At 36.6% G+C, this 24,510-nt stretch overlaps 3 protein-coding genes and 1 pseudogene across 3 annotated transcripts in view; 2 read left to right on the forward strand and 2 right to left on the reverse strand.

The window, feature by feature from the left end:
• Positions 1–576: 576 nt before the first annotated feature.
• LOC107686388 (5-hydroxytryptamine receptor 1A-alpha-like) lies at positions 577–1,988 on the reverse strand. Its single transcript, XM_016483356.1, has one exon. It carries the CDS (start codon positions 1,887–1,889, stop codon positions 681–683), a length of 1,209 nt encoding a protein of 402 aa, XP_016338842.1. The 5' UTR covers positions 1,890–1,988; the 3' UTR covers positions 577–680.
• A 2,103-nt stretch (positions 1,989–4,091) lies between these two features.
• On the forward strand, positions 4,092–11,269 carry LOC107686389 (E3 ubiquitin-protein ligase RNF180-like; annotated as a pseudogene).
• A 1,294-nt stretch (positions 11,270–12,563) lies between these two features.
• LOC107686392 (regulator of G-protein signaling 7-binding protein A) lies at positions 12,564–19,060 on the forward strand. The gene is made up of 7 exons (XM_016483359.1): positions 12,564–12,640; positions 12,804–13,215; positions 14,722–14,888; positions 16,866–16,996; positions 17,272–17,416; positions 17,506–17,576; positions 18,549–19,060. The coding sequence occupies exons 2-7, from the start codon at positions 13,075–13,077 to the stop codon at positions 18,638–18,640; spliced, it is 747 nt and encodes a 248-aa protein (XP_016338845.1). The 5' UTR covers positions 12,564–12,640; positions 12,804–13,074; the 3' UTR covers positions 18,641–19,060.
• Positions 19,061–21,720: 2,660 nt separating this feature from the next.
• Positions 21,721–24,510, reverse strand: part of LOC107686390 (complement component C7-like) — a 13,246-nt gene continuing 10,456 nt past the window's right edge. The window contains exons 15-18 of the mRNA XM_016483358.1: positions 23,848–24,036; positions 23,560–23,653; positions 23,238–23,422; positions 21,721–22,532 (exon numbers count right to left, since the gene is read on the reverse strand). Coding sequence (XP_016338844.1) covers positions 22,348–22,532; positions 23,238–23,422; positions 23,560–23,653; positions 23,848–24,036 — 653 coding nt within the window. The 3' untranslated portion in view covers positions 21,721–22,347. The remainder of the gene's footprint in view (positions 22,533–23,237; positions 23,423–23,559; positions 23,654–23,847; positions 24,037–24,510) is intronic.

Consider the following 24,510-nt stretch of genomic DNA (forward strand, 5'->3'; position numbering starts at 1 on the left):
ATTTAAATATAATTTACATTTTTGTTCATTAATTTCTTAAATGGTACATCTGAGGATTATATTGATAACCACATTAATTTCCCTTCAAAAATAAAAATATTGTTCTTTCCAACCTCATTAAAGAGCCCCATATCACCCCACCTGCAATGATTCAGATACAGTCCATTTTTGTGATCTAGATTTATGTTTTTATTTCAAGGTATTTCCAGTCAGTCCATGTCATTTAAGAAAACTGCTGAAAATAAATAGAAATGAGAAATGGTTTCACATTACATTTTTCTACATAAATGATCTGCTGGATCTTGACATGTCTGTGTGCTTACAATCCCACCAACAGCTCCCTGCTCGGAGAAAGGTGGCTTTCATCATATACAGTAAAATAAAACATTTATTTATTATTATTATTGTTATCATTTTGTTGTTGTTTGTTTGTTTGTTTAAGGGCTTTATTATTGAATGCACAGCTGGTCTGAGAGTCCTGGTCTAATCTGAATCCATCCAGTGGTATATGCACATTGTTTTGTGGTGGAAGCAGATAAACTTCACAGATAAACAAATACACAAGGACAGACCTCTTCTTGTGCTGCACTGTCCCGCTCTGGGTCCCTTCATATTAATGCCTTTAGAGCAGTTCTTTAACAATCAATATCTGCATATTAGCATCCGTTAAATAGCATCGTTCACTGTCTAATACATTTGCATTTCAAGATCTTCTTAAATGCGTTCTGGAAGTCTTTGTTAAAGTAAGCGTATATGATGGGGTTCAAAAGTGAGTTGGAGTATCCGAGCCAGTTAATGACTGCCCTCAACCACTCAGGCATGAAACAGTCTTGACAGAAAGGCGAAACAAGCGCCACGATGAAGAAGGGCAGCCAACAGAAAATGAACGTGCCCATAATGATTCCCAGAGTCTTGACCGTTTTGCGCTCTCTGGCGAGAGCCACTTTGCGCTTCGCTTCCGTGTTTTTCTCGTTTCTGTTCTTGAAGCACGGCTGAGGGTTGTTAGATAGGCTCCGGTGGTTTCTGGAGACAGTTTGAACTTCTGTAATCTCGAACGACTCTCCGTCGTCCGAGTGTTTCAGCGCTCCGTTTACGCACGAGCCCGGCTGCGGCTCCACGCTTCGCCTCCAAGTTCTGCTCACCTCGCCGTTCGCCTTCCTCGGGAACAGCGCTGGAGACACCGACAGGCATTTGTCCGCGATTTTGCCTTTCTCGGGTTTCTTCACAGTTTTCCTAATGCGAAACCTCGCCGCTCGAAATATCCGCCCGTACAGGACCAGCATAAGAATGAGGGGGATGTAGAAAGCTCCAAAAGTTGAGTAGATGGTGTACCCGTGGTCTTGGCTGATTGTGCACGCGTCGGGATCTGCCCGGTCCTCTGGTTTCCTCCAACCCAGCATGGGAGGAATGGAAATGGAAAATCCTATTAGCCAAGTGAGGCTGATCAAGATAGCCGCTCGTCTGGGGGTCCTTTTATTCACATAGTCTATGGGATCAGTGATGGCCCAGTATCTATCCAAAGCGATTGCGCACAGATGCAGGATAGAAGAGGTGCAGCACAACACGTCTAGAGAGATGAATATATCGCACATCTCCTGTCCCAAAGTCCATTTGTTCAGAACCTGATACAGGGCTGCCATGGGTAGCACCAGAACCGACACCATGAGGTCTGTGACGGCCAGGGAGCCGATGAGATAGTTGGCCACATTCTGAAGCGATCTCTCCAAGGTGATGGCAGCGATGACAAACGCGTTTCCCAATATGGCAAACAGAATTAACGCGGCCAGGAAAAGCGAGCAGATTATTTGGTAACTCAAAGCAACTTCGCAAACTGTCGTCGCGTTCCCGCTCCAGTCCTGGCTTTCTGTGGTGTTGTTGTAACTCTCCATGGTGAGAGCGGTCACTCAGAAGCAGTGCCTTGCGCCGGTCACCTCCCTGCTCTGAAGACGCATGGCGGGCTCCGGGCTCCGGGCTCAGGAAGTGCCGCACGCTCGAGCTGCGATCATTGGCGCCCAGTGACGAAGTGAATTCATTTATACGAGTCGTACTAAGTGCGTCAGAGATGGCTGAGAGGTTGGCGCGCGCACTTTGCAGAGCAGCCGTGCAAGCTTTACAGCGGGACAAAGTTGTCCTTTTGAATGCGAACTGTTGTAGTACATGTTCTGAGATATTCAACAGTTTCTGTTAGGAAAGTTGCGCTGGCAAATTCAAGGTGACAAAGGCACACTGTCAGCAAACATATTAAATGAAAATCGATTTTATTTCTTCACACAGCCATCTGAAACATGATTATTTTAGTTTTTGCAGTAATAAAGTCCTTGCACTTTTTCAACTAATTTGAATTTCGTTACAGATAAAAATAAAGTCAGCTTGAAATCTGAAACTTGAGAACAAATGAATGGATATAAGTTTAATGGTTGGAAATAAATATAATTATGACGAAATGATGAAAAAAATACTAAGTGCATATAGCTAGATCTGGTGAAAATTACAATAAATTGCAATCAATTAAAAATGTGTATACAAATAATGTAATTATTTTTTTAAATATAGCCATTAATATGATCATTCCACTGTAAAAAGTCGTAACCTGCAATTGTTGCCTTAAAGAGCCATTTTTACCAGTTTTAATTCATAAAAAAATAGTTGTGTTTGTATTCATGTATTTAGGTTGATTCAGTGATGCTAAATAATATTTTCTTTATTTGAATAAATTCAGTTCATTTTTAGGATAGGCCCTTTTTTCAGTATAATGACAGTAATAAAGTTTTGAATATCACAAGCATTTGATGATTATTATATTTATTTTAATAGTGTACACTATATGACTTTTGGTACAGCGATGCATCAGGAAAATGCACTTTCAGCACCGCGGACAGTTCCATGTGTGCCCTGGAACGGAAATCTGCTGCCATCTGGCGAGAACATGGCAAAAAGATGAAAGAACGTAATGACGGCGTAATGCACGAGACCCCGTTTCCCAACTATTCAGATCACTCTTAACTCAATGCAGCATAGATTTTCCCTCTGGCATCTCATTTAATGCTGAAAAGCTACTGGAATATAAATAATATCAATGCATTATTTACAACTATGGCTATCGAGAAGCCAAAAACATACTCGGATGATCAATACAGAAAAAAATGTTCGATACCATTCGACATGCATTATTAATATTAACAAACCTCACATCGTATAATGCTTAACCTATCATTATGCAATGACATTCAACTTGTATGTGTCTTTAAAAACATATCAAATATACAAGTGGTATAAAAAAAAAAACTGAGCTGGTCAAGGAAAGGTTACATGTTCAAAGCTCTGCAAAGGATCACTATTGTACCCTTGGACAGCTGTTTGTCTGATAAAAATATAATATATATTGTTTCTTTGCTTGCCATTAAGATTTTAAATATCTTTCACTGTTTTACATGTTTACAGGGTCAATGAAAATAAAAAATTCAACATTCAATCATTAATAATTAAATAATCTATTAATGATTCATATTTCCAATGTGTTTTAATTTGCTAATAATTTAGCATTAACTTGTATCCATATCCAAATCCATTTGAGCAACTATTTTTTATCCACTGTAATGTACATTGAATTAAATTGATTTAAATTCTTAAAAACATATCATTAAAATAATCATGCATTTTAAAATGTTTGTAAAAAATTATATTATAATTATTTAATTTTATATTATAATATTATAATTTATATTAAATAATTGTTAACAACTTGCACTAGGAACTAAATCACTGTTTAAAATGAATAAAGCTTCAAGTAGAAACCACACATACAGTACAAACTGTATAAAATGACCACACATTTCGTTTCAGTCAGCATGACTATCATATTCCCATATGCTGCCGATTGTTCAGACAGAAAAAGAGCTGATAGTGTTTGTTGAAAAAGGTTGGTCTAGTTATTTCACCTAATTTTGCCACACTTACAACACAATGCATACATTGTGGGTAGTTTGAATTCTATAGGCCCCCAGAGACAATCGAGTCGCTGAACTGCCACTATTTAGGGGGCTTTACTTTTGTCAACAGTGCAAAATACCTCAGGGGGCCAGTATGTTCCTACTCACCTCTTCAACAATGAACTCTAATGTTTCCTGGCCTGCTACAGAGTTGGGCGTATTGGGGGGGGGAGGCTTTCGATTCAACAGTGAGTTGTCCGATCTGAGATTAACTCACGTGGAGAAGAGAACCTTGGGCGTACAGCTGAGGCTCTGTATTTGGAGGTCAGGCCTCTGCAGAGGGCCAACCTTGGAGTCAGACTAGCCCACAGGAAGACGTTCAGTCTGGACCATATGAATGCCTATCAAGAGGCTCATTACAGGGGGCGAAACTCCCCACGAGGATACTCTGATCTGCACTTTCCAGACTGTGATCTCCAGGCAGGACATATGCTGAGGTCCACAGCCAGCCAGCAGGCCTCCACTTCCCCATTCCATAGGACGAGCCCTTCTACCTTTAACAGGGCTGTGATGCTATCGAGGAGGTCTGATCTAGAACCTGTTAGGTCAGATATTATTAGAGGCTCACGCATCTCTCGTGAGGATCAGGAAGCAGGCGGCTCCTTCAACCGCAGAGCTCCTCTGATGTCTCTCAGCAGCTCTGAGGAGGAACAGGAGGCTGGAGAACAGGCTGGCAGAGCTCCAGCAGGGCTCAGCGTGGCTTCATCCCTGCTTACACCCACTCCTACTGGGGAACGCAGACTGGGTAAGAGAGAGAGGAAACGACTGAAGTGCCTAAGGAGGAGACAGAGGAGGAGAGAGCGCTGCAGACAGATCCAGCAGCAGGAGAATGTGCAGGTGAAATAGAAATGCAATCAAGTATGTATTTACACACACATGCATGCTGTTTGAGCTGCAATAGGACTGAAGCTTTTCTGTCAGAATATTAGCTCTCTTCAGCTGCATTTCTAGAGAAGTGAATGCTGACAGTAAATGAAGATGATACAAATGAAGAAGACAAACAATGCAACAAAATGAAGACAATATTTTAGTTGCAATATTTTTCTGTAAAGTTAGTGCCAAAGATTAAAGTATTATAGAAATTAATAACATCATTAACATCATTATCATCAGCTTTTTGTGTGTTGATGAAAAGATAATCATTAAATAAATAATAATGGAAAATTAAAATAAATAAATTATTCTAAAATGAAAACAGTCAAAATTAAAAACCTTTAAAAAATATATTTAATATTTTAAAATATAAAATATTTAATATTTAATTTAATTTGTTTATCAGCATATATATGCACTGAACAAAATTATAAACGCAACACTTTTGTTTTTGCCTCCATTTTTCATGAGCTGAACTCAAAGATGCTGATAATATATATTTATATATAAATAACATGTATATATAAAAATAAATAATTATAAATAACATGTATATATAAAAATAAATAATTATAAATAAATAAAAAAATATTTAAAACAAGACACCAAACTAGTAAGAGACAAAGAGAGTAAACTTAGAGGAAAACAAGTAACTATGATTTGCATGTTTAATAATAATAATAATAATAATAACATAGTCCTATACAGTGGGTATAGAAAATATTCACCCTTTTTATTTTATCCAGCTGTATTTACTTATAACTTTACTTTACTTATAACTTATAAGTGAAAGATATAACACCAACATAACAGAATCACTGAGTAGGAAAAGGATCACCCCCTCCTAAAAATGACTTGTAAAGTCAACCAGGTTTAGCTAATCACCTTCTCAATGGCACACAAAGCTGACTTTCAACTGTGATCAGCTGTGGTCATTTTGATGAACTCAGCATGAAAAGAGTTTTCCTGGAGCATTTCAGCCTTTGGTAGTGTAACTGAAGCAAACAATCAACTATGGATGGCAAGGCACTGTCAAAAGATCTCCGGGATAAAGTTGTGGACAGGCACAAGTCAGGAAATGGATGCAAATAAAAATTCAAAGGCTTAATCAATGCATAGAAGCACAGTGAAGTCTATTATTAAGAAGTGGAAGGTATTTGGTACAAAACAGACCCTCCCTCGGTCAAATGTCGCTCCAACCTGGATGAAAGAGCGAGGAGGAAACTCTGAAGCAGTTGTAGGAATTTATGACAAAGAGTGGTCATTGTGTGCATGTGACAACAATTGACAACAATATCACAGATTCTCCGCAAATATGGCTTGTATGGGAGGGTTGCAAGAAAAAAGCCACTCCTCAAGAAAGACCAAATGCAGTCAGACTGAGCTTTGCCAAAACGCACCTTGAATATTCTGAGGCATATGAAACTAAAATTGAATTATTTGACCTCAACACCAAACAATATGTCTGGCGGAAATCCAATGCAGATCATCATCCAAATAACAGCATTCCTCCAGTAAAGCATGGAGGTGTTAATCTCCTGTTATGGGGGTGTTTCTCTGCAGCAGGGACTGGAGCACTTGTCAGGATAGAAGGAAAAACCGATGGGGCAAAATACCGTCAAATTCTTGAGGAAAATCTGTTGCCCTCTGCCAGAAAGTTGTCAATAGGAAGAAGGTTTACCTTCCAACATGACAATGACCCGAAGCACACACGAAAAACTGACCTCACAGTGGTTGAAGGAGAAAAAGGTGAATGTCAGAGCCCAGACTTAAACCCCATCGAAAATCTGTGGAATGACTGCAGTCCACAAATGGTCCAAAAACCACATTTAACTGAACTTGAGCAACGAAATGCGCTTATTTTAAAGGGGGGTGATTCTTTTCTATACCCACTGATCTTTTGATTTTGTCAGTGTCTTGTTTCTAGACTGATTGTTTTCTACATTGTAATGGACTATTTTTCTTCAAATATGTTTCTCAAATTAATATTTCATGATGGGTTTTTTTTTTGCGAGAATGGTCAACTGGCTGTACATTATCTCTTACATATTCATATATTCGTATGTTATTCATTACTACTTGCTTTTTTCTCTAGCACAATATAAAGCCACTCACAGATCATTAATTCAGAATTTATCATTTTCCAGCAGAGGGCATCTTTCAAAAATCAACAGGTTCTGCATTAGTGATTCTGAATTCACAGCAATAAACTCAGCATTAATGCTCACTCTATCATTGATGTAGAATTTTAAGTAAAATCAAATTGATTTAATGATTTAAATCATTATTAAAATTAAAATGTATTTCTCTTCACAATTATTTTGATTATGCTTTAATGCACAACACCCCAAGAAGACTAAAATCAAAAACCACAGAAGAATGCTCTTAGAAAGCACTGGTCCTATAATTCCTGGTTTTGGTCTGATTACTAGTACTCAAATGCAATGACGTCTTTTTCTCCTTCATTTGTAATTGTCTGCTGGCTAGAAGTGGGGTGGGTTGTGATTTGGCATATGAAGTAAGAACCCTTCATAATACAGTGACGAGAAAGAGAAATCCTTCTTTTTCATTTCAGTGGTATTAATTCTGTTGGTAGGCTGTATATTTTCCCTTTGGAGTGAACACACTTCAAGTGTGACATACCATATCAATTAAAGTACTATAAATGCTATCTTTATTTATTTATTTATTTATATAAAAGATGAGGGATTCTGACTTTATTATAGGCGTTAACAGGTTCAATGTGAGATGTTGATGTTAGAATTCTGGTGTCCACAGGAAGAGTTCCTGGGTTGTCAAGTGGGATGTGGAGGCTTATATGAGATGTGTATTTGGTGATAATGACATACCTAGGGAACAAGGGGCATGGGCTCTGGAGGTCCCCATGGGTGGGAGAGTTGTACTTATGCAGACAGGCCCTGTGTATCAGAGGAGAAGTCATGTGTGGGACACGCCACCCCTGTGGGCTGCCTGTAACACGATCCAAAACAGGACACTTCAGGAAATCTTATTGTGTACTTGATAGTCCAACAAGCAAGTGTGTTAAAAGTCAAGTTAAAACACTGTTTATATCAACCATCAGCATAACACTGCAAGCGATGCTCCCTAGTAAAGGTGAAGCTCAGCAGATTGTTGAGTTTAATAGCAGCACTGAGTCATCTCTTCTCTTCTCTCACTCTGCTGAAGAGCTCTACAGGGAACCCATCTAGCAGCAGCAGTGAGGATGAGGAGCTGCCCGGCCGGGATCGTGAAGGCTACATCTGTGCTGTGTGTCTGGATGTCTACTTCAGTCCATATATGTGCCATCCCTGCAGCCACGTCTTCTGTGAGCCTTGTCTGAGGACGCTGGCCAGGAACTGCCCCACCAACACACCCTGTCCATTGTTTCCAGAAAGAGAAAAAAAAAAAGACATCTTAAATTTTCTGTTATCTTTTTGGAAATGTGAATAATAATAATAATAATAATAATAATAATAATAATAATAATAATAATAATAATAATAAATGTTGTTGTTTTAATTTTCAGGAATCTTTTTGGGAATCATAATTTATTTATAATTTGTTGTTGTTGTTGATGATGATTATGATGTTTTTTATATTTTGGGGAATTTGTCAAAAGAGTTACCCAAGAGTTTTTTTGGGGGGTGGAGGGGTTTAAAAAAAAAATAGCTAATAGAAAAAATGATAATTAAAGAATAGCTAGCTAATAGTTAATACAAAGCTACTAATATTAATTTATTTTATAATTTGTTGTTATTATTACTATTATTATTATTATTATTGTGATTTGTCAAAGAGCTAATAAAAACTGTTAACTATAATATCAACGTTATTATTATTGTTAAATATTACTATTATTATTAATAATAATACATGTTTTTTTTCTCCAAAGCTCAAGGACACACCATAAATATGCAAACCAACATTGAACAGAACGTAAACAAAAAATGTTAGCAAGGAAAGAAGCAATGCATAAACATAACAAATAACATCAAAAGAGGGAAACGAGCAAAACAAACAAAAGAGCACAATAGAGCTCTTCACTTTGTAGTCCTAAAACCCTGAAGACAATTAGGATTTACGAGCAATCGATTTCCTCTGGAATTTCCTATGGGTTTAGATAGTGGTTTAGATTTGTGAGTAAAACGAGGTCCGTGGTTCACATTACTTGAAGAGATTTTCACAGTATTTTCAACAACATAAAGTCATACCTCAAGCCTGAATTTTTAAACCTTTGTGTGCTTAATAAAGTTGCTAACAAGTTGCTACATAACAAATAAGAGGCTAAATGGACTAAAACCCATTAGAAATTCCCAAGGGAACCCATGTAGCATTAGCCTTCTGGGTTGGCCTTTAAACTGTTCTGTAAGACAAAGATTAACAATGAGGAGGGAAGAAGTGCTGTGAGAATAGAGCTTAAGCTCAGATCTGAGGGAGAAAGTTCATGACAGTGAATAAAGTAGTCTTGAATTAAAGGACCTAAGAGTGCTGGCATGTAAAGATGGAGGAACTCAGAAAGATGGGTCAGAGAGGTCAAAAGAAGAATTTTGTATCTTAAACTATATATTTATTGACTGCTGAATATACGGGTGCATCTCAATAAATTAGAATGTCGTGGAAAAGTTCATTTATTTCAGTAATTCAACTCAAATTGTGAAACTCTGTGTGCATTGAATTTATTTAATACACGAGTTTCACAATTTGAGTTGAATTACTGAAATAAATGAACTTTTCCACGACATTCTAATTTACTGAGATGCACCTGTACTGAATATTTGAATATACTGTAGTCTGCTAATAGTTTTGCAGAGTAATGCATTGCAATAATCAAGACGTGCAGTGATAATGCAAGGACAAAATCATCTTTATGGCTAAGGATGTGGCATAGAGATATGTTATGAAGATATTGTTAGCAATGGAACTAATGTGGGCTTCAAATGTAAGGGAAAGATCAAATGTAACATCCTTCCCTCACATTACGGCCTTTTTTAATGGGATTGAGCACAAGAGTGAGCGCCTACATTTTTCAGACTCTTTTGGAAGTACTTTTTCCATTTATGTTGTCCATAGGGATTTAAAAACATTTTCTTAGTGGGAACATGAATGGGATTTTTCAGTCCAGTTGCACTCTATGGTTTTTCATAGTGATTGAATAGAAATTAGGCTCTTCTATTGATTTCAAATGACATCAAATATGGCAGAATCTGATGTGAGAAACAAGCTGTATTAGATATGATAAATCTATTTGGGCTTTCTTAAAGTAATGCACATTGCACTGAGCACACTAATGATTCACAGATAAATAAATTCACACATCCCACTCTTCACAGAACTGAACCATACAGCCCGTACGTTCTTCCCAAAAGAATACCTGTCTCGGAAACAGAGTTTCCAGAAAGCGGGCTGTGCAAAGTGGCCTCTTCCAAGCTGCCGTAAACAGTTTCTAATTTTTGGAGGTAAAACAATATTTACATCTATTTCACTGATTTCCCTACTAAATAAACTTTGCAGATTCAGTTGTTATTCTTCATATGGTAGTAATGCTCATTGTTCTTTGTCTTGCTCTTTTTCTCTCCCACTCTCTATATATCTTATATGTCTTTCTTAGGCTTTCAAAGGCAGGCAAGTCCAATCGGCAGACGCCAGTTCCCTCACGGGGGCTACCGGCTTGATGCCTTCAACTTTGAAGATGATTCGCATGGTTGGCGATTTTACATGGACATGGTGATCATCTATATATACTCCGTCAACTGGGTCATTGGCTTCATTATCTTCTGCTTCTTCTGCTATTTCTTCTTCCTCTCTTTTTAAAGAGAAGGCACAGGGAAGCTGTCTGCGGTGTTTCAGATCTTTCAGGACAATACAAAAGTCTGCAAGAAGGGAATCATGCGCTGCAGCTGCTTCTGGACTATGTGTAGGAAACACCAACCAATCACAGAGAGAAATGAATTCATGCAGCCAAAATTCCAGAGCGTGATGATCCATTTACTGTAAAGATGGATCATGATTTTTGAGATTGTGGTTTGCCTAATATCTGTTTGCTTTTAAACAGAATTTTGGCAGACTGCGTGGGGAAGCTTTGCATGGATAATCACACGAGTGGACTATTCATTTCACTACAAGTTGTATTCACATGCTGTATATCCAGAGTGAATGCATTTGTGAAGGTCTGCTCTTACAGCTAATTTCCAAAGTGCAACGTTCAGGTTTGTAAACTAAACTATCCATAATTACAGGCCAGCTTCTAAACTATCCATAGAATATGCTGAGTATAAGAATATCTCATTTGTTTTTAACCATTCTTGCTTGTTTTTACAGTATTTCTAAACTGGCCATAACGGTTCTTGGTCTGGTCTCAATACCTAATGCTCAGTATGTTGTCTTAGATCTGTAATTAAACCATTATCCTGTCTAATACAGACTTTTGCAATACTATATATATATATATATATATAGGTTATTTTTCTCTGCACATGATGGGGGAATAATTTGTTATTTGTTCCATAAAGTTCCATAAAATTTGACTGAAGTTAAATTTCACTCAATTTGCCGTTAATTGCTACTGTATTTTAGTGACAGATTCTTTCAGATGACAATAATTGATGTTATTATTATTTTATATTCAGTAAATAGATTTTATATTCAAATATTAATTTTACATAATATTAATCAATTTATGTTTTTTATTAATTAAAGAGAAAAAAAAACATGAAGCAGCAAAGAAATCTTTTAGTAGTGGAAATCTTTTTCTGCACTTGAAAAAAATATTTCATGTTGAAAGCATAATGTATCATCCTTTGGAAACACAAGCTGTCTTGTTCTACAACATGTCCAACATGTCCTAAACTTGTCAAGACACTCCATACTGACTCCATCACATCAATTCTAGTCATCTTGCACACACACATACATAGATATAGATATAGATATAGATATTACGTTAGTAAAATCTCAAATGCAGTGGTTTCTAATGATTTGGCAGAGTACAACAAAACAGGCTGCTATTAGAAAATCATCCAATTTTAAGTCTAATTTTGCTGCTTGTTTTTTATACAATTAGGATTTGATACGATAAACAGTATGAGTCAACCACTAAACATTTAGAACCACTAGAACATTTTCTATTAACCAAACGTGAGATACTTTACTTTTATGAATATTTAATAAGATTCATTTGAAATGGCTTACATAAGAAACATATTACACGCACACACATACATACCCACATACATACAAAACTTTAACCAGTCTTAAGATGATTTGTCTTCCAGCCTGATCCAATATGTCTGTCTGTTTGGTTTTAAAGCGTTTTTCCAGCTTGGCAATACACAAAGACCAGCTAAGACAGGGGCCAGTTGCACAAACTGCTTAGACTAGTTTTAAAAAGTTAGTCATCTATTTTGTTCTCTTCAAGACTGGTCATAACTTTTTTAAATCAGTTACGAAAACGTAGACTGGTCTAGTTTGAATTAAAAAGTAAGAAAAAATTAGATGACTAACTTTTAAGACTATAGTCTAAGCATTTTATGCAACCAGCCCCAGAAAGAAACTAACTATACGGTGTATTTGATTTATTTTTAAAATTCCAGCAGGTTAGATAGATTTTAGCTGCCTATGATTTCTATTGTATATTTTTACTGCTTCCTTTCAGTGGCACATTTGATGAAGCCGTGGCGTGAACACACTGGAGTTGGTGAATCTGTTGCATTAGTATTCTCATCCTATGAGAGTGCAGTGTGTTCAACCACGTCATGCCTCAAGCAACTGCACCTATCAAGGTTAGAAAAGCGCTCTTAGATCACCTTCTGCTACCTACTCTCAATAAACGCCATGTAGAGTTTATCATTTCAACTTGCGGCGCATATTAGTCTATTTCGAGTAGCGATTATTTGTCGCGGGGAGGTGTTTCGTTTAAAAGCGGCTGTTATTTCTTCGTTGAAGGACTATACGGGGCATCAAGAGATGTTTGCATCTGGTTCTTTGTTATCGCATTTCTCTCTGCTGAAGAAGATGAAGCCCTGCAAGGACACTTCAGCTCTCTGCTGGAGTGAATGAAGGTGACTCGGCTTCTGCATCGTGGCAATGCGGAGAGAATCCAGGAGCAAGACACGGGCAGATCGATCAATTGAGTAAGAAATTTACCAAACGAGTTGCAGCGCATTGATCAATCAGCATTTTATATCAGGGCAGTTTCTTCACTTGATGTGTATGCATGAGTTCTGCACCGAATGGGCGCAAAAACCGCCCCAGATCTGCCGGGACCATTTTCCAGATCGGCAGTAAGCCCCCGTCCAGAGAGCCGGAGCGCCGGGAGAGCAGCGAAGCTCTGCGTGCCGTAGCGGACTGCAGAATGGTGCGTATAAGCCTGCGTCATGACCCACAGCATTATTCCTCTCTGAATCCTGCTGATTGTTCAAGCATTATTTGAAATTCACGCAGTGTTCTGCAAGTGCCAACATAAATGTATAATGCGACACTAGGGACCGTTACACGTTGAATGATTTGGCTTGGAGGTCTGTGACTTGTCCTATGGTGCGGCGGTAGTTCCAGCTTCATTTTCTCGGGCTGATTTACCAGAAACGTTTCATTTGGCAGATTATGGCATGGAGAGTTAGTGCTCCATTTTAGGTTAAAACTGCGAGCACATTTGGAAAGCACACTGGCTTGTGTGTTGTGTTTGAGGAGTCTGCCCCATTAACAGGCAGAAGGCTTGTGGCAAGCCATGTTAACATTGACCAATTGCTTAGAATTTTTGACATTGAATTCTGTGGTGCAGATTTAGCTGTTCATTATGACTAATGTGCATCCCAGTTGCTGCTGGTAACTATTTTAGTGTTGCTATAAGTGCTGGAGTATTTGTAAGCAACTTGTGGCCAGTCAGTAGTTGACATCTGACCCACAGATTCCTATATAATTCGACAAAAATATGCAGTAGGCTATGTATAATGGAACAGTTGTCGCTATAGTAGTGAGTGAATAAGTGCTCATGACTGAATAGAATAGATACTAGTCACTACCAATGTTCCCTCTAATTATTTTTCTTGCTGAGCAAAACTTTTTTCTATTGGGCGAACATTTTGGCCACCTGAGCAAAAACATTTTTATACCAGAGCTGTACAGCTCACACACAATAAAAGTGTGAAACTTTTAACTTTAATGTGCTATTTACATTTGATTGATGTAACTAAATGATGAACATTTTAGGTTATCTGAGAAAACATTTTTTTACAGTGCTGTTTTACCAAGAAATGTTATTTAAAAAAATAGTTTAAAAAATATCATGCAGTACAGTTCAATTCTTTATAATAATATAATATAATATATTAAACTAATATGAAAAAATGAAGCAGTTCTCTTTCTACGAAACCTGTAAAACGCATTCACCGGTTCTAACTCTATAGCGACACCAACTCTATAGCGGTTTGCCAGAGCATTGCAATTATTTTACATTTCATTTTTGCGTCTGTCCTGTGCGTGGCATATTATTTCTTCTGCGCGGTCGCGACATAAGAAGTGCACGGCCGCGCACAGCTTAGAGGGAACATTGGTCACTACTGAAATAAATACTCATTTGTAATGAATAGTTACTACTGAAATAAAAATAAAACATAGCAGTCACTATGAGATTGCTTATGAGTAATTAAAAACATGAAAACATGCAAGTAATATAACAATAGATTCTAAAGGTATTTATGTTAAATCAGCTTGCCATTAAACGCTTCCTTTCCACCAAATGTTGATGAATGTCATTTCATCAATGTGTTGTCACGTTTCATTTACGTGCTTCATACATTTTCGAGGTTATTTTTGTGAGCTTTACATTTTCTCAGTTTGCATTTGTTTTTCTTTCTTCCATCAGGTTGTCCAGGAGTTCAATACACTTGTGGCACTCTATAGGGAGTTGGTTATCTCTATTGGAGAGATTTCCACTGATTGTCCCTCTCTGCGTGCGGAAATGCACAAGACACGCACAAAAGGCTGTGAGATGGCACGGACCGCACATCAAAATCTTTCTGCAATATCAGGGTAAAAACATAGTTCTGTACATGCATATAGCCCATGCTTTATATATATATATATATATATAATCTGGCATGTTAGATAAACTAATGTATCCTATCACTTGAAATATCAGTGAGTTAATTTATTTTACAGTTATAAAAAACACTCCAGTGCTACTGTGCATTTCTTTATGGGCTCAAGTATTTGATTATGGATGCAAAGAATCATATATGTACATTACATGTTAACATAGTGCATTTTAATGTGGGAGGGTCAATGAGACGTTTAGCTGAACATTAGCTTCTTTAGCTTTGTTTGAAATTAATATTTTATTTATTTATTTTTCATTTCTTTGAAATTTTTTTTAAATCAAGTAATAATTAGCTTGCAGTACCCCTGAGGCCCCTCTAGGGGTCATGGGCCCCCTGTTGAAATCATGTTATATATTATGAAACTGTGACAAAATTTCACCTTCACAGCAACATTTAGGTAATAAATATCAGCTAGTGCTGACTGGCTTACCATTCACTATATTTGGAAAGCAAGATAAATGTTAATTAAGTTGGAAATGATGCATTCTACTGTGCATTTACCATAAATCACAGATCTGTGACACGATTTCACATTCTAAGAGCACAATAAATCTTTACTATAGCTCTCAAATTGCCCTCCCCAATATTTGAAATTCTTGCACTGCTCTTCTGCACTCGATTACGCACCACTCTGTTTGCTGTTAGGATGACAAAAAGGTTTAGAAAGTGACATTTTAAGCTGGTCTGCTTAGCGGTCTGACAGCGCTCGTCAATGTCAAAATGATTGAGATTGCCAATCAAATCAAAGAAGGCGAGGTTTACTGTACACAAAAAACGAGCGTGAATTCCAGCACCAAGCTTCAGTTTTAATGTTGAAAGGAAGCAAGGTAAGATGGAAGTATCAAAACATTTATATCTGACAGCTGTGTTGCGATATAAATGTTAAACGACTGACGTCAGTGATGCAAACTACCCTACTTTTTTCTCAAATTGAATCAAAATAGGGTATCATTTATGTGATTCATGTCATTGTGAACTGAATGCGATGAGACATGTTTTGGATTTTCGACCATGTACAAATAAGAGTGAATGTGTGCATATTTTAAAATATTATTTGTATTTTTTGCAAAATGATTACTTTACATGCTTTATCTTTTATGCCTGCATTTGGTGCATCTCTCTGTTCCAGGTAATTCAAGAACAGAAAAATAAAGTATCCACCATGCCACAGCATTACACCTGGGAATTACAGAGCAGTAATTACAGGCATATGATTCTGAGAAATAATGATTTTCTGAGAATTCTCACTTGCCACTGAGCTAATGTTTAGAGCTCTAGATTGTCTGAACAGCCTTGGAAACATGCTGCTCAGAAATAGTCAAACATCTACTTAGAGAGAAATATAGTACTGAATATTCATGATACAGTATATTCACAATGATTTTGCTGACATCTTGAATATTGCCATGATTTCAATGGGCTTTTTATTTGGTCATGTAGTTTCATAAAGACAGTGTAATTTTATTAGTTACATGGCCCTTTTAAACCATCAAGACTGATGTTTTAATAGCAAAAATGGTGTTGGAACTGGTAAGTTTGATGTACTTCTGTGAATCAGTTCTGTTTCCAGACATCAACTCAAAACTCTAAACTGATGGTCATACAGATTTGAAAAAGACACTGTTAAGGAATTTCAGTGCAAACAATAAATACACATAAATTGAATATCATCAAAAGGCTGAAAAATACCAATATATGCAGTAAATGCTTTAGCTGTATTGCCCAGCATGACATACAATGTGTCTCAGACTCATGACTTCCATCATTGGTCACTTTTTGGGTGACTGCGAGGCATAGGAATGCAGGGAAATGTAACTTGTGAGAAATTAGACAGGTTGAAGTGCAGGGCTCGGGGCCAGAACTCTGCAGAATCTAGATCTAAGATGCATTATTGATGCTTTTTTCACAGCCCAGAAGATGGAGAAATACATCCGGAGATCTGCCGCCTCTTCATCCAGCTGCAGTGCTGTCTGGAAATGTACCTGACGGAGATGCTGAAGTCTGTGTGTCTGCTGGGATCCCTGCAGCTCCACAGGAAAGGTAATGCTGTGAGGGCACCCCTGGGCTCTCAGCAGGAAACAGAAACTGACGTTGATGAAGCCTGGCTTGTCCAACTGTAGAGTCTTCTAGTGGCTTAATGTTTGCAGGAGTTGACGCTGATAGTTTCTGTGTTTCGTATCTGATTTGAGCTTATCAGAAACAGTAAATATGGATGCTCTTGGAGCTGGTTGACTTGTTGCCCTGAGGTCAAACCTTGAGATGACACATTTTGACCATTTCAGTCTGCCAGTGATGTCTCACTGTATGTGTTCCAGGAAAACATTATTCAGGAGCTACAAAGGTAGACAGTAAGAAAGAGGACAGCTCTGACATCCCAATCCTGGAAGACACGTCCTCCACACCGCCGGACTGTCCGCAGACTTACTTCCTGGTGGCCACAGACATTGAGAACATCGAGAGGTGAATAGTCTGAGCTGCTGAACAGGATCTCCATTTCTTTTTCTATGAAACTGACAGTTTGAATCTGAAACGGTTCCTCACTGTTCTAGGGACATGACAGAAATGAAAAATCTGCTTAGCAAACTCAGGGAGACCATGCCTTTACCACTGAAAAACCAAGGTAATATCACTCGGCTTTCTGAATATTTTGGCTAATTTTACCGACATATTTATTGAAAACTTACACAAAATGGGCATCAAACAACAATCTTTCAGCACAATCACGGTCTTAAATTGTTAATCTGTACTACCGTTCAAATGTTTGGGGCTGTTTTTGAAAGAAGAGTTTTATGCTCACCGAGGCTGCATTAATTTGATCAAAAATACAGTAAAACAGTAACATTGTAAAATAGTATTTAAAAAAAAAAACTGTTGTCTATTTTAATATATTTTAAAATGTAATTTATTCCTGTGATGGTAATGCTGAATTTTCAGCAGATATTACTCCAGTCTTCAGTGTCACATGATCCTTCAGAAATGATTCTAATATGCTGCTTTGCTGATCAAGAAATATTTCTTATTATTATCAGTGTTAAAACAGCTGCTTCAATTCTTTGTGGAAACCTTGATATTTTTCACTTTGATGAATAGAAAGTTTAAAAGAACAGCATTTATCTGAAATCTATTTGAATATTTTGTAACATTGTAAATGTCTTTACTGTCATTTTTTATTAATGCATCCTTTCTGAATAAAACTATCAATTTCTTTAAAAAAAATCATACTGACCCCAAACTTTTGAATGGTAATATATTTAAGATTCACTTAGCATTAAAGATGGCCTTATACGTAATAGGATTATTTGACAGAAAATAATAGTAATAGTAATAATAATGCAGTTATTGTCCACATGTCCCCAGTGGCCACAATTTTATTTTTATTTCCATTTTGCAACTTTCAGATTTTTGCAATATTTTAATTTTATTCCAAAATTATATTTGCAAATTGGAGCTTATTTTGCCTAGACGGTAACAAAATTTTTGAATGTTGAATTAAAAATAATGTTTCATTAAATGTATATATTGGCCAATGAAAGGACAGGTGATCCTTTAATGGTTGCTGCTGTTTTACAATGATCTGTTTTTGTGTCTACAGATGACAGCAGTTTGTTGAATCTGACGCCATACCCGTTGGTCCGGCAGAGAAAGCGGCGTTTCTTTGGCCTCTGTTGTCTGGTGTCTAGCTAAGAGCTGTCTCTCCCAGAATCCAGTCACAAATGACTGCGTTTCCTAACAATGTGTTGACACTCACCAATCAACAGTACTACTGCCATTTCTCAAACCAGTGCTTTCTTTTGGTGAGTTCTGTCCAATTTCCTACTGCTATGAGAATAAATAGTAATATCTGTGTAACATCAGTAGTCAAACAAACACTATATAATATTTGATCAATATGACAGATTTTCATTTTTAACTGAATTTTCGTCTACATTATGCTTAGTAAAGAAAATGGTTTGTAGTATGAATACTGCTATGTTTGTCCACACGATTCATATGCTGTGCTTTTTGTCAAGACAGGTGTTGTAATGAGGCATTGAAGAGTGCTAATTAGAGCAGAGGTTATGATGCTAAACATTTATGATGCTTTTTTTTTTTTTTATACTGCACAACACGAGTGAATGTTGTCGGTTTGATCTGATTTTATTTGTATTTTTTGCTGTTACCATATTTTGACTACAGTATTATTTAGTCTTCCATAAACCGAAATCCTGTAACTTTTTTTCCTTTTTGTTTCAGCCTTTAGGAGTATACAATACCTGAAGAAGCCTTTGTAAATAAAGAATATATCTATAAATGGAAATTTTAGAGATGTACATATACAATGTAAACCTAGCGCGCAGAATTATTTTTCAAAACTGTGATTCCTTTAAAGAGATTGTCAGTAAAGGGTGGCATGTCTATCCATCTGGTGTGATATAAGTCCAGATTGGAGGGACTCAGCATGGGTCTTGCTTATTAATAACAGTTCTAAATGTGTCAGGCATGGTGAAGATACTGTAGTGTTTATGAAAAGGCGCAGTGTCGTTTTACATTGATAATAAACCTTTTTTTAATGATTTAACAAAACTGGAACTTTGTGTCTTACATTAAGAATTATGTTTTATTTAACATACAAATCACCATAAGAAAAGGCACAGGAATTAAATCTGTAGAATAATAAAAGTCAGTATCAATAGATATTACCCTCTTTTCAGAGAAACTCAGATTAGTCAGATATTCAGTAGGAAACAATATAAACCATCTGATATCCTCCCTATTATCCACAATTCTCAGAACAACCCCCTGACAGGTCACAGGCCCATTAAATTGATCACGTTTGGATCTCAGTCAGTTATAGGTAATTGGATTTGTTAGCACATTAATAGAGAGGCTGTGAAATTCGCACCTGGCAGCAGTAATAGAGGGTGCAAAAAAATAAAAAAAGCGTTTACAGGAACCGACATGGTTTTCAGATTAATTATTTGGCTGTGATGCTGATGCTGGACAAGCTGTTGGCAGAATCTGGGCTGGTTGTCAAGAGTTTGGCAGGACATCTGGAGCTGGCTCAATATGATGCTGTTCAGAGTCCAGTAGAAGTCCAGGGGCCTCATTTATAAAATGTGCGTACGCACAGATTTGATCTTAGAGTGTGCAGTACGCTGAAATCCACGGCAACGTTCATATTTAAAAAACGGTCTTTGACGTGGAAAAGTACTTACCGCCACGCCAGGGTTTGAGCAAGCATAGGCCTACGCACCGAATTCATCATAAACAACAAAGATGCAGTGCAAGAGATTAATTGTGCAGTGTAGTCAGTTTTTTTTTTTATTAACGGGAGTTTTTGCGAGATTAAACTGACCTTTTTAGTAGCCTGATATTGAGAGTTCTTTAATCGCTTTCTGTACACAGTTTATTCAATGTTGTTTTTTGCGAAGTCTTGTTTTAGCCTAGGCTACTACTAATGCGTAAAATAGAAAAAAATGCATTTGAGCAGCATTAGTAAACTGTGTAAATATAAAGAAATGCCAAATCACATGCAGTTTTTTTCAGACCATAATCGTGTAATAATTTATGTTATTATGATATGAAACGTCCAATTTTTCTTTCAGTAATGTTTTTTTTTTATTTTTTTTTTACGTTTTTCAAGAATTTCGTGATACTAAACATTTTATTAGTTGTCATAGCAAGTGATTTTACAAGTAGGATGGCTCACTTTTTATAACATGACTGAAATTTTTACTTCAATTCGTAGTTTATTCTTATTTCTGGAAAACGTTTTATAATTACTATTATTATTCTTATTTCTGTTGTTTCTAGAAGTAGTATTTTGATAATAGTCAATAGAAAAAAATATAACCACACACACTTTGTTTGCCCACAGAATAGTTACACATTATTAAATAAAAAGCGTCCCCGCACGAACCTCCGCCAGCAGGACCTCAATTTCAGACTCCGTAAAGTGGTTTTTTTTTTCTTTGTGCTCGTGCTTGTGCTCTATGCTTGTGCTTCAAGTATAGAAATTCGGATATTGGCGTGTGCTTTTATATGGTAATGATATTAATTAGGGGGCGTTTACAAGGCGGAGATCTGACACCAGTCAGCTGCGCACAATTTCAAGATCATTTGCGATTTATAAATGTCACATCTGGAAGAGAGGCGTACGCACGTTCATTTTCTTTGAATCGCACTTACGCACTTTTGAGAAATGATCTTAGAACAAATTTAGGACGGTTTATAAGCAACATTTTATAAATGAGGCCCCAGAACAGGTTGACAGGAATACACAGCAATGTTGGTTTAACTTGTGCTTTTATATTTATTTTTTTTGCTGGTTATTAGGCTAACCAAAAAGTCAAGGAAGGGGAAGGCACATAGTTTCGCTTGATTTTGTCTGTAACTGTTTAAAATACATTACCACAGTCTTTAAAAATTCCATGAACTCAAAATGAGAGTTTTGTGGCTTTTAGGCTTAGAGCTAACACACATCATCTATATATGCTAGCTCCTAAATGTTGACAAAATGCACTTTTAGCAGATACACTTGTCTTCCTCTTCCAGGAAAACAAACCAAAAATGTTGATGACATCCTGCACTTCACAGCCTTTTGATAGAGTGCTGGCGGATGATGTATTTTAGTAGGCCAAAACCTGAAAATAAAGTCAGGGTTTTTGTTTTTTTTATGGGTTTTTGGATAAATGCTTGAAATAAACTCTGTGTTAAACACAAGCTGAAGATATTTTCACATTTTATTCTACGACATAAAATATATCAGTAAATATGCCCTTGTGATTTTTTTTTAAAGCTTTTACTTATCTTAGAAAAGGGTTACAGAGGTTGTCAGGACATTAAATCTCATCTACTCACTACTGCACTTTCACAGACTTGTGTTTATATTTGCACTCCCGCAAACAATTGTAACTCAAACTTTCAGAGAAAATGTATTTAAATGTTTAAATAAAGACTGAAAGAGCTGTTGGAAGCCTTGTGACGTCGAAGTCAAGCGACTGTGGTGTAGTTTTTATTTATAGCCTATATTTAGCTTTGTATATCTGCTGATTGTATTTAGGCTTTAAAGTTCATAAAGTTTGTGAAGACTATCATGATGACCAAAACGTAAGAATAATAAACTTTTGTTGGTCACAGGGCTTATTTTCTGGAAAAATTCAAAAGCCATTGGAAAAATCTTAATGGGTTGAGGGAACCAGGGTGATGCTATCTTCTGGGTTGGCCTACAAAAACACACTGCAGCACTCTATTCCTGGTCCTGCCCAAACTTACTGTTTTACCATTTTTTTTAAAAGCACATTCATGGTGTTTTGACTGAATCCTCTGCAAACCTGAGAAAACTGTTGCAGGAATCCTTCTCAGGGTTCAACGTAAATTGTTACATTTAATTTGTTAGTGAGGCTCTGAGATTATGACTGACAAGGTTGAAAGCTGACAATGTGGAGAGCCTCTCCTCTGCATTTCCTCACAGCCGCCTCACATTCTGTCATCGTCACTGGTGCAGACTCTCCTTCCTGCTGCACACACACATGGATCCAAGCATCCAGGGATGAGCATTCCTCACTTGTCTTGCAACGGCAGCTGTTCGTTTGCGCTACAATGACACAATTGTTACAACCAAGAATTCCTGAATATTGACTAGTTGCAACATTTTAAGTCTGTAAATATAAATATAAAGCACTTTTCTAACCAGGTTCAAAAATACATTAGCAAGAATTTACAATTTCAAGCCATGGGTTCCCTCAGGAATTTCAAATGGGTTTTTCAAAAGGCAGTTTTTGATTTCTGTGGTTAGCATTATTTGAAGAGACTTCCACGATTTGTTTCACAACATGAAAACATTGTACTACATTCATGTTTGTGTATGAAAGCATGTACTTTGTGTTGTAAAACAAAAGGTGAAAATTTTGTCGAAAGTCATGTTAATCACAGATCTTCAAAATTTCAAAATAAATATAAAAAATGTCAAAATGTCTCGACACTCAGATTTACTTATTACAAAATGACCAATGTGAAAAAGAAGTGTGCTTAATTGATATTTTAAAGACAGAAGTAGTTATGAAATTACATATAAAGATTTATATTTAATATAATAGTTTTAATCTAAATTTAAACCATAATGTATTTTAATTTAATTGCAATTAACATGCAATTCATTGTCTGAAAACATTACATTCAGTTTGCACTTACGTATATTATTTCCTTATTAAGTACTCTTTTTAAAAGTATGCTAAAGTGTACTTCTTTTTCACAAGGGGATGTGTGCCATTATTTTATTTTGTATTTAACAATCCCTCACCATCACACTTCTCCCAGAGCGTGCAGTTCGGACAAGCAGTGGATGAGCGATGTGGCCACTGGCAGGCACTGTCTTCAGCAAGAGTGTACTGATGTCCCAGACAGCGCATAGCCTGTACTTTACACAGGCTCATTGTCCGTGCCCGACCACGCTTCACATCAGTGGCACATATCTCCAGGGAAGACCTGCAGAAGAGAGAAAGACACGACCCTTTATTAAACTGAAAATAAAATTTGTGGGTTTTGGTGGATGGCTTTTACATTTACATGTTTTTTTTTGGCATTTGTGTTGTGTAATGTACATGTCCTGTCTAGGAACATACTTGCACTCGTGGGGTACTTTACAGACACATTTGTCCTTTGACAGGTTCTCCCATGGCTGGCACTGCACTGGCTGCACAGTGGCTGACTTAAAAACTAATGGAAAACAAATAACTTTTACTTACATTTTACTCATACGCAAATCATTGTACTCACATTAATGCTTCATTTTTATGCATCAATACATTTCAAAATTTGTCAAACGACCTTGTAACGGTTGTCCCGTATCTACATTTCCTTCATTTTGACATAGTGTACAAAGCTGCACAGCTTCCAGACTAGTTTTGTACCTGTCAGACAACTGGTTTCTTTTGGTTGTGGTGACCAGGAAAGGCCAGCGTTGCACTGAATCTCAGCCGGGCCTTCTCTGACTTTCCCTTCAGGGCAGGAAAGTGAGATCGCGTCACCGATGTTATAGGTAAGCTTCCACGGGCTTCCAGTGACATCTGGAGGAAGCTGAGGTAGATCACATAATGTTTCTGCAGACAGCAAGCAACATTTATTATAAAACTTATATAACATATATGGTTTCTCATTTCTCTGAAAAGTAAAATATTAAAGATGTAATCAAATTCATTTAGAAAGTTAATATTTAAACTAACTGAAAAAAACCTGAAAAAATTCTAAATATGTAAAAAAGTATATTATGTGTTTATATCATACAGTATTAATAAAACATGGTTTCTCTTTCTCTAAAATTTAGAATTTAAATAATTAAAACAGCAGTAATTATTATATATGTTACATAAAATATATCTGACAAAAAGAGTTATGTTTATATAATTTAATACTTAAATGAAATGTAAATAATCCTAAAGAAGTTTCTCACTAATGAATCAATAAGTATGTATGAAATATGGTTTGTATAAATATTTCAAATAATTATATACATAATATAAAAACTAGTGTGTGCGTATATATATATATATATATATATATATATATATATATAT

The sequence above is a fragment of the Sinocyclocheilus anshuiensis genome, unplaced genomic scaffold (assembly GCF_001515605.1).
Source record: "Sinocyclocheilus anshuiensis isolate Anshui unplaced genomic scaffold, SAMN03320099.WGS_v1.1 scaffold1207, whole genome shotgun sequence".
NCBI classification, from domain to species: domain Eukaryota; kingdom Metazoa; phylum Chordata; class Actinopteri; order Cypriniformes; family Cyprinidae; genus Sinocyclocheilus; species Sinocyclocheilus anshuiensis.

What these genes read in the sequence shown, in the direction of transcription:
- LOC107686388 (XM_016483356.1), bottom strand. Translation starts at nt 1,889, where the DNA reads ATGGAGAGTTACAACAACACCACAGAAAGCCAGGACTGGAGCGGGAAC.
- LOC107686392 (XM_016483359.1), top strand. Translation starts at nt 13,075, where the DNA reads ATGAGTTCTGCACCGAATGGGCGCAAAAACCGCCCCAGATCTGCCGGG. An exon ending in CCGTAGCGGACTGCAGAATG is followed by an intron (nt 13,216 to 14,721) that starts GTGCGTATAAGC and finishes TTCTTCCATCAG; the next exon opens with GTTGTCCAGGAGTTCAATAC. An exon ending in CCTGCAGCTCCACAGGAAAG is followed by an intron (nt 16,997 to 17,271) that starts GTAATGCTGTGA and finishes TATGTGTTCCAG; the next exon opens with GAAAACATTATTCAGGAGCT.